Genomic DNA, 10,350 nt, shown 5'->3' with positions numbered 1-10,350 from the left:
ATATAATATAAAAGGTGATGTAAAATGTAGAATAAATACTTTATTACATAAATTACAACACTATCATAAAATATACTCTATTTAAGTGGCTCCATGAAACTGCACCCTGTATGCAAAATATTCCACCTCAGGTGTTTTTGACCTGTAAATATTGCGAGTACAATGAATTGTACTTAAGGGGTTAAAGATTCAAGTTACAGCAACAGCAGCAGCAGCAGCAGCATATCAGCTCAGTCCATTTCCAACCATTAGCATTTCCTACTTTGGTAGCTTCCTGTAGTATTTTGTACCATGTGACCAGAATCCTTCTACTGGGCAGGAACCAGCTGCTTAAGACATCTTCCTGCACTGATCTTTACTTTCACCCTCACTTTTACTGCTCATAGTTCAATATTTCTCAATGTGTGGCCGTCCCTTTAAAATAATTAACCTGTTCTGAGTATAAATACAGAGGGAGGTGCGAGGAGCAGCACAGTGCAGAGGACGCCTCGCTCCAGAGTTTTATCATCACGATGGCGCTGGGACTGGTCGGGACGTTTCTCCTGGTCTCCTGTATCACCGCCCTGCTTTACCTGATCGCATGCAGGGGCAAAAAGAAGCCAGGAAACCTGCCCCCAGGACCCACCCCACTGCCCCTGCTGGGGAATTTTCTACAGATCAGCACCAAGGAATTACCCCGGTCTCTGGTTAAGGTGAGGCGGCTTTACTGGGGCAGTTACTGGGAGCCTGCGATTCCCTGAACTGCATTTCACTCTATTTATTCTAATGACTGATTTGTCTGCAATATAGATCTATACATCTTACATTTAAATGATGAATTACAGAGGAATAAAGTGAAACGTAACATTGATGATTATCCTAGAGGCATTTTAGGGCTAAATTGAAGATGTGAGGCTTTCTGGAAGATTAATCCACGTTTGTGGAGCTCTGTAGGAGACGTCGCCTCCTGTTTTCTTGTAAGGTGGAGTAACATGCGGGGAGTGGAGGTTTTAGAAGGTGCGCGGAGCCGGAGTGCAAGAAACAGGAAGGGTCCGCCTCGAGTCAAGCGACAGTCGGTTTAAATCGTTTAGAGAAACAATGGGGTCTGTAATCACCACACATCAGAAATTTATCACTCAGCCAACCCAGAGCCCCCCTTGCGGGATGAAGGCAGGAAGTCCTGCTGACCTCATTGGCCTCTGTTTAAGGGGGGAATGGGCAGGATTGGGGTGCGTCAGAAGCTGCTCCTGAGGCAAAAACTGGAGAGTTACATTTTTTTAAATAAATATAGACTTTATGTGGAATCCTGAAAGACCCCCAACTCTGCAGCAATTTAAAAAATGATCTACAAATGACTACGTATTTAGAATTAGTCAGAAAAATATAACATACCAAAAATATACAGTATATTGGCAAAAATGTTCTTCTTAAAGGAAGAAGGAACAAACCTAACTTGATGGTTCCCCGAATGTTCCAATGATATATAGATAAAGACTATATAACATAGACCTGTAGGTAAATTCATCTGCACGCCTTATTTATTCACTTCCATTTAAGGGAGGCACTAAGACCAGCTCCAGCGCTCAATCACTATAAAACACCATAAAAAGCGTGGCAATGCTCCAGAGCTTCGCGGATTGGTGGACACTACCTTCTGTCCTTTGCAATAGACCGAGACCCAGTATCCACAGAGATCGCCGCGTACAACGCATACAATGAGTGAGTTCTTCCCCACCCTACACGTTTAGTTGTACCCAACAACGTCTTCAGGGGTAAATGCGGGAATCTACAGGTCTACGCAATGTATTCTTTCTTTTCTTTCTCCATATATCTTTGGAATGTTCGTGGAAACATCAAGTCATTTTGTTTATCGGTTTGGGATTAGTCAGTTTGTCAATTTTACTAGAATTATTTGGATAAAAGTATATAAATGTAAAACTTGTTAAAACACACATCATGGCAGACAAACATAAAATGACCATATTTCATCGCATATATACTATATAGTATGCTATAGTAATAATAATTCTACTTATACATAGTCAGTAATCAGACTTTTCTTTGAATCTGTTCAGATTTCAAAAATGACCAATGTTTGGTTCAGCAAAACCCAATAATTCATATTTAGGGTAAATATTTCCTACTAGAGGTTTTCATGTCCAACGTCATTCTCTCTGCAGCTGAGTGAGAAATATGGACCGGTGTATATGCTGCACCTGGGTAGCCACCCGATCGTCATGCTCATTGGGTACGATGCCATGAAAGAAGCCCTTATAGATCATGGCGATGCATTCAGTGACAGGGGGCACACGGAGCTGAATGAATTCCTGTTGCAGGACTACGGTAAGACACAAAAACAGCGCATCACCATTAGTGCCGACCACAAGAATCAGGCACAATAATATAACGGTGGTTATGCACCCAGCACCCGCATGCTATAAATGAAGAATTATAGCACTTATTTTTTTTAATCATTTTTGCAGTTTTTTTTTCATTCTAGAGTAGGTTTCAACCTCGAAAATCGGGCAATTGGACGAGGATCTAATCTTGGAACATCTCTTATATGTTTTGTTTTTGCTTCAGGGATAATCGCGAGCAACGGGGAGAGGTGGAAGGTCATGCGCCGATTCGCCCTTATGACCTTGAGGAATTTCGGAATGGGGAAGAGGAGCATCGAGGAGAGAATACAAGAGGAGTCGCAGTGCCTCGCGGAAGCATTTAAAAAATACAAGGGTGGGTAGAAATAGCATTTATTTTGAGAAAAAAAAGGATTTTCATAGATATAATGCAAGAAACCAACTTTAAGGCAAGAGTAAGGAGACACATCAGGTAGAGAACAATGGCCACAACCAACTATCCTGAATGATAAATATTTAAGCGTGGGAGTTTCCTAAAAGCCTCACAGTCTTCTTGTATTATAACTGTAATTCTAAACCATGTTTCCGAGTACATCATGCATTTGGATCCAAATCTTAAACGCCTTTCAATCATTTTCCAACTTTACGTGACAGGTTCCTCTTTTGACCCTATTCGTCCTCTGGGACAGGCCGTCTCCAACATCATCTGCTCCGTTGTCTTTGGAGAAAGGTTTGAGTACGAAGATGAGACTTTTGGGACTCTCCTCGCAAACTTCAGAGAAATCAATGAATCGATAAACACACTGTCCGGCCAGGTGAGAGCTGCCATGCGGGAGATTACGGGGAAGAATTATCTCCCATCTAATTAAATGATTTTCTCATTTTATACATTCTGGGTCCAGAATTATGTTCCAGGTACCATTAGACACAAATAAAATGTGCTACTCCATGTGATATTATCAAGCATTGGAAATACCTTACCTCGGCAAACAGATCTCGAAATAACATATCAGACACATGTTTGTGTAATTAAATTTGATATCAGATGCTAATAGATATTTAAAGAATTAGCTTTGGTTAGTTTGCAAAACAGGAGGTGTATAAACTCTCGCCTCACCCTTCCTCCGCCCCTGCAAAGCGGGACAAAGGTAGTGATAGGCAGGACAGCGGGACAGAGTCCCAAAATCAGGACTGTCCTGCCTAAATCAGGACAGTTGGGGGGCATGAGAGGGGGCGATGGTGACACACCCTTATCTCAACAGATAGCAATCCAAGAATTAGCAAACACTATGTGAATATAATGTCCGTCACAGTATCTGCCAAGAAACCAGTAGAGTGAGCAGAAACATAACAAAGATCACCAAAGAGGAACAATTCTCATCACAATTATTAATGGAATCTGGGAGGTTTATCTATATGGAAGGTGTCTAATGGAAATCGTGTTTGGCTTAATATCAATGTTTTTGTTGTAGCTCCTCAATATTTTCCCAGGGTTAATGCGAAGGATTCCTGGTCCTCACCAGAAAGTACTCAAAGGTTTTGTACAACTGAAACAGTATGTGTCGGGCATTGTGAAACCACACCAAGAGACAGTGGACATCAACTACCCACGAGACTTCATAGATTGTTTCCTCGCACGGATAGAGGAGGTAGGGGCCCGTTCTGTTTCTCCTGCATGCGGTAGAAGAGGAATATTAATGTAGAGTTTTACGGAATATGGTGTAGATTATTTAATATTCCTAACATGATTCTCCACCAGGAAAAAAATAATCCCAAAACTGAATTTCACAATGAGAACTTGCTGGCAGCGGTAGTGGACCTTTTTTTTGCTGGGACGGATACCACAAGTTTGACCCTAAGATACGGCTTCCTGATTCTTCTTAAGTATCCAGAGATACAAGGTAAGACACTAAAATATATTCCCCAAAGAACTATTATTTAATAGAATTTTCTGTTTTTTATAGAGAGATTTTGAGACAAAATGACATTGAATGTGAATGCTCAGCTTTTCTTTAGTATATAATATGAGGAATATACAGGGATATTAGTTATATCTCACTAAACAGTGAGAAATCCGATGTCATGTAGTTAGAAAAGGAATGGCCTCATTGTGGGTTTTTGTGTTCTTCTCGATGAGCAGTGGGAAGGAATCTGATGGACTTCAGTCTTTCTCAACCTAAATTACTGTTACCTATGAGTACATGGAAATGGAAACCTTTATTTGAACTAAAGTGAGCAGATAAATAGAGTATTTTAGTTATTATTCCAAACATGTTGTTATGTTCTATATGTTGTCTTCAGAAAAGATCCATGAGGAGATTGACCAAGTCATCGGCCAAGATCGTTGTCCATCAGTGGAGGATCGGAGTAAAATGCCCTATACAGACGCTGTGATCCATGAGATTCAGAGATTTGCTGACATTTTCCCTGTCGGAGTGCCACGTGCAACCAGCAGAGACACGACCTTCAGAGGATATCACATCCCCAAGGTCAATAAGATGCTTCAGGGTGTAACTTAATGGGTGAACCATAGCTATGTATCATAAACCTATTTAACTATCTTAAGCAGCTACCCTAACTTATCTGTGACTGGATTACATCGGAATTTGTTTACTGATGATTGTAATCATTTTATTTTAGGGCACCTTAATACTCCCAGTTCTGACTTCAGTTCTGAAAGACCCCAAATGTTTTAAAAACCCTGGAAAGTTTGATCCCGGTCACTTTCTGGATGAGAACGGACGGTTTAAAAAGAATGACGCTTTCATGCCATTTTCAGCAGGTAATAACATTGCCAGTCATCATAGTCCCCAAAGCAGGCGACCCCCTGTGCCCGTCTAACCTTCTTCTGCTTCTATCTCAGGTAAACGAATGTGCGCGGGGGAAGGGCTGGCTCGTATGGAGCTCTTCCTCTTCCTCACCACCATCTTACAAAAGTTCACCCTGAAGCCAACAGAGAAGACAGAAGACATTCAGATCACCCCAGAGCCGAACACCAATGGTTCGAGGCCACATCGTTACCAGATGTACGCCGAGCCACGATGAAATAGATTAACCCAGAACACAATATAGCAAACTTAAGACCGATCCTTAGAGAAATTAGATCTGAGAAAAACTCAGTATTGAACCTGATATACTTCTATATATTTCTATAAATAAATAAAATGACAAAAGAAAGTCGGTTTTGTCAGGATAACGCGTTTTGTTAACATAGGTTAGGGACATATTTACTATGTCAGGGTGGTTAGGGCAGTCTCAGTTTTGTAGGGAAGTGTGCAGTTTGGGCAGCAAGATTAGATTTCTAAACCAGGATTTACATAGCTGGGATCTCTCTCCGGGTTGCACGCAGAAACTCTGCATCTCTCGGGAACGGTGGAGGGGGGGGGTGGTTCACGTACTCTTCACCGGTGGTATAGTCGGTTCTGTCAGGATAACATGTAGGGACCTATTTCCTATCACAGGGTGGTTAGGGCAGTCTTAGTTTCATAGGGAAGTGTGCAGTTTGGGCAACAGGATTAGATTTCTAAACCAGCATTTACATCGCTGGGATCTCTACAGGTTGCACCGAGACTCTCTGCTTCTCTCAGGGTCAGGGGGACGGCGTTTACACACGCCCTAGTCTATGGCTATTTCACACCCCTACACAAAAGTAATGCCTTTGGGGCTAGCCCTGCCCACAACATAACCATCCCCGCTACTGGCACAATCCATCGGTCCTACTCACTGACATCATCAGCGTCATCAGACTACCCAAAGAGGGATGGCTGTGGGTTGGCAGAGCCTGGATGTTCTCCGGTATGAGCATTTAGTTACAAAGGAGTAAAATTCAGCAGAGTAGGTGGAACAGCAGCTTTAGTACACATTTCTCAGTGTAAGCTTTGTAGAGAGCAAACGCAACGTCTTCTGACTGCAGCAGCCGGGTAACGGTACTAGGCTCGCTTCCTCCGATACCGAATGATGCTAAGAAATATTTGAAACATTCAAAAAACGATACGACGAGCACTTCTCTTAGCAGCGGCCATTTCGGACAGGATAGATATTATCATCGCCACCGACGCCAGCTCAGAAATGTACCAAGCTCATTATAAGTATATAAGTATACTGCCCTCACTCATTCAGTATACTGCCCTCACTCAATGAGTATACTATCCTCACTCATTTATTATCCTTCCTTCACTCAGTGAGAAGTACTTCCTTCTTTCACTTCAGACAGGAAGTGGCCATGGGAAACCCACCTGAGGCAGGAGGAGGTTGAATCTATCCTGGAGCAAACCACCTGAGGCAGGGGGAGGTTGGTCTGATGGAGTGTACCATGTGATAAGCATTGTGCACGGCAGGACTATGTGTAACACACGTGCATTTATTATGGACAAAGTTCATGTGATTTAACAAGATGGAAGAAAATAAGAATGATAAGAAACCATGTGACCGTCCTGTACACAAGACGCATAACAAACACAAACGTATATATATACACACGCACTGGGAAACTCTCTGCGTTTGGTGGGTGAAACGTCGCTTCTCCGGGTCACTAAGCGGGAACTCTCGGGGTCACCCACTTCCATACCTGGGAACTTCTCGGCTCCGGCTACCCAGAGCCTTCCCTTGCGGGACGCGGCCAGGACTGCACACTGACGGCAGCGGTGGTGGGCCGTCAAGACCCTGCTCCCGCGACCCGGAGAACCGGAGGAGCAGCGCTCACCCGGCAATCTCCGGGTCAAACCTGGAGAGTTCCCAGGTATGCCCACTAATGTGTGTCCCATTGATGAGACTGCCCACCGCATCCCACAAGGGTCAGAAAGTTCCCAGATATGGTGAACAAAGGGGGAAGAGAAAGAGACGGTAAAGAGAAAGAGACAGTGGAGATAGGGCATGGGAGAGAGACATTTAACCCCTTAAGGACCATGCTGTTTTTACTTTTTGTATCCTTCGTGACCAATGCTGTTTTAACACCTTTGCGGCACTCGTGTTTAGCTGTAATTTTCTCCTCTCCCATTTAGTGAACCCACACAAGTTATATATTGTTTTTTCAGGACACGAAGGGCTTTCTTCAGAATCCTTTTTTTGATCATCTAATCTAAGATCATCTCCTGAGTACACATTTGGGAGGCGCGCTTTTTTCAATTTTGGTCAGGCTGTGTCTATGCCCTATCTTTGAACCATTCATTTTTTAATTAGACACCGCCTTGCGTATTTGAAATGCTAGTATTTTAACTCTTTCCATGTCAGGATACAGCGCTAATTTTAGCAAATAAAAATAAACTTTTTTAAAATGTTATTAGTTTTGGACTTTTTTTTATATTTTGTTGAAACTCGATGGTTCCCCTGAAGGTGACATCACTGCATAATTATTATTATTATTTTTTTTAGCTATTTTTATTTTTTCCATTTTTTATTATTATTGTTGCATATTTTATACATTGTGATTAGAAAGCTGGGGTCCATTGACTTGCATTTTTGAATGCAGTACCTGGTATCTGGAGAGACTCTCTGGAAAACATGTTTATGCTTTTAAAGGACGCCGACATCTTGCGAGAGGCAAAATTTCTCGAAGTGGCGCTTCTGTTTCTATGTAACTGCATCGTAGAGGGACAGACCCGCTAAATTGTCCCTGCTGTAGGAGATCAATGAGACCTGCATTGTATATGGTGAAATATTGAAGACAAATTCATCACAACTCACCTGCGTGCTACATTTTTATTGGATCGCTTCCATTGTCCATGGTGCAGGCCATGACTGTTATTTCAAAGTTTGCATCCATGAGTACGTTTTTTTAAATACTGTAACTTATGATTTATCAAACTATAACTCTTTGATTTGTATCTTGAGGTAAATCTACAGAGAGCAGAAATGTTAACTAGAGTCTTTTTATCGAGGGCATTTTAAGGTATTTATCTTCATCGGTTTTTGCAAGATGAGCAATAAAATAGCTTTTTTGATCATCACTCACAAACAGGAGGGGAGAGGGAGAGGAATTGAGTGAGTGGATATCAATGCAGTCTCTAAAACACAACTGGACAATGATTTAAATCTTCAATTCCAAGGAGACGCACAGACATAACTTGCAAAAACGGCGTAAATATCAAATAAAACGGGATTTATCTTAAAGATTCAAGTTTTCTTTATTTTCCATAATGTTCTCCATTTTCAGGAAGTTCAAAGACTGCAGCTTTCTGTCAAACTTTCTTCCTCACATCCAGCGTTACAGCAGCAGCAGCATATCAGCTCAGCCCATCTCCAACCATTTGTATTTCCTAGTTTCCTGTAGTATTTTGTACCATGTGACCAAACAGTCACATGATAAATTAACATCACCACAGTCCTTCTACTGGGTAGGTACCAGCCGCTTAAAACGTCTTCCTGCACTGATCTTTACTTTCACCCTCACTTTTAATGCTCATAGTTCATTTATTTAAAAATGTGGCCGTCCCTTTAAATAATTAACCTGTTCTGAGTATAAATACAGAGGGAGGTGCGAGGAGCAGCACAGCGCGAAGGGCGCCTCACTCCAGGGTCTTATAATCACGATGGCGCTGGGACTGGTCGGGACGTTTCTCCTGGTCTCCTGTATCACCGCCCTGCTTTACCTGATTGTATGGAGGAGCAAAAGAAAGCCAGGAAACCTGCCCCCCAGGACCCACCCCACTGCCCCTGCTGGGGAATATTCTGCAGATCAACACCAAGGCATTACCCCGGTCTCTGGTTAAGGTGAGGAGGCATTACTGGGGCAGTTACTGGGAGCCTGCGATTCCCTGAACCGTGTTTCACTCTATTTATTCTAATGACTGATTTCTGTGCAATAATGATCTAAAATGGTGCATATTTGCACTTTTTATACATTGTCTCTAATAGCACCTGACAGCCCCCCCCTGTTGGTAATTTATTTAGCAGGAGGAATAAGCTGACATTTCTTTTGTTTCAAACAATATCTTGGGCAGCAGCGCTACAGAATCTGCAGGAGCTATAAAAGTCGCACGGATGGAGGAGGTAGGGTCTCATTCTGTTTCTCCTGCCTGCTGTGGAAGAGGAATTTTAATGTAGAACATTACAGAAAATGGGGTCCTATATAGATTTTTAAAAAATATATAATAATTAAACCTTCCTAACATGATTCTCCACCAGGAAATGAATAATCCCAAAACTGAATTTCACAATGAGAATTTGGTGGCAGCGGTAGTGGACATTTTTTTCCGGGACAGAGACCACAAGTATTACCCTGAGATACGGCTTCCTGATTCTTCTTAAGTATCCTGAGATACAAGGTAAGACACTAAAAAATATTCCCCAAATAACTATTATTTCAGGGCTTGACAAATTTGTTGTGAATCTAGGCGCCAGGTAAAAAAGTTAGGAGCCAGGATTTTTTTTAAACTAACAGTTGGTCAGGAGTAATCTGATCATCATCAGCCCACTTACTAAACTCACAGCGTTTGACCTGGAAGCACCCTGGACTTTCAGGTCAGTGCTGTTTGTTTTTTTTTTTAAATACATTTTTTTCATTTTTTTAACTCTTTCGATGCTGATGTTCCATTGGAGCACAGCATTGACAGATATTTAGTCCCCAAAAGCTTGTGGGGACAAATGTTAACCCCTGCAATGCCACAAATGTGTCATACACAATTGTGGCATTGAAGGGGTTAACGCTGCACCGTCGCTCTCATGGAGTGATCAGGCAGCAGGGGGGTGTTAGGGCTGGTCTCCACACTCATGGCAGACCAAATAACCCTCTCACCCTGTCCCTGAAGCTGCCTCTGGCAGCTGGGAAGCAATTGCTGGTCTATAGACCAGCCACTGCAGGGGGGAGTCTATGATGACTGCTGTAGGCTTCTATGCCTACAGGAATCATCAAAGGGCTTGTGGGGGCTCGTTTTTTGCTGTTGCTGTTGCTGGTCTGCCTGGGCTTCCAGGCAGACCACCGGCAGCAGAGCCCCTTACAAAACGGGAGTTAACCCCTAAAACGCCGCGATTGCGGCATTGAAGGGGTTAACGCTGCACTGTCGCTCTCAGGGAGCGA

At 42.6% G+C, this 10,350-nt stretch overlaps 1 protein-coding gene across 3 annotated transcripts in view; it reads left to right on the top strand.

Annotated features, from left to right (window-relative positions):
• The first annotated feature begins 325 nt into the window (after window positions 1–325).
• LOC128502691 (cytochrome P450 2C8-like) overlaps window positions 326–10,350 on the top strand; it is a 63,513-nt gene continuing 53,488 nt past the window's right edge. Inside the window, exons 1-9 of one of the 3 annotated variants that reach the window (XM_053472576.1) lie at window positions 326–692; window positions 2,160–2,322; window positions 2,563–2,712; window positions 2,991–3,151; window positions 3,809–3,985; window positions 4,096–4,237; window positions 4,638–4,825; window positions 4,977–5,118; window positions 5,200–5,516. In XM_053472576.1, the coding sequence (XP_053328551.1) occupies window positions 513–692; window positions 2,160–2,322; window positions 2,563–2,712; window positions 2,991–3,151; window positions 3,809–3,985; window positions 4,096–4,237; window positions 4,638–4,825; window positions 4,977–5,118; window positions 5,200–5,381 (1,485 nt within the window). In that variant the 5' untranslated portion in view covers window positions 326–512 and the 3' untranslated portion in view covers window positions 5,382–5,516. Of the gene's footprint in view, window positions 693–2,159; window positions 2,323–2,562; window positions 2,713–2,990; window positions 3,152–3,808; window positions 3,986–4,095; window positions 4,238–4,637; window positions 4,826–4,976; window positions 5,119–5,199; window positions 5,517–10,350 lie in introns of those variants that run through there. The other 2 variants (XM_053472579.1, XM_053472580.1) reach the window with 2 other exon arrangements.

Source organism: Spea bombifrons, chromosome 8 (genome assembly GCF_027358695.1).
Source record: "Spea bombifrons isolate aSpeBom1 chromosome 8, aSpeBom1.2.pri, whole genome shotgun sequence".
Lineage (NCBI taxonomy): Eukaryota > Metazoa > Chordata > Amphibia > Anura > Pelobatidae > Spea > Spea bombifrons.
The sequence above is the reverse complement of the archived record's forward strand: the minus strand, read 5'-3'. Positions and strand labels throughout refer to the sequence as shown.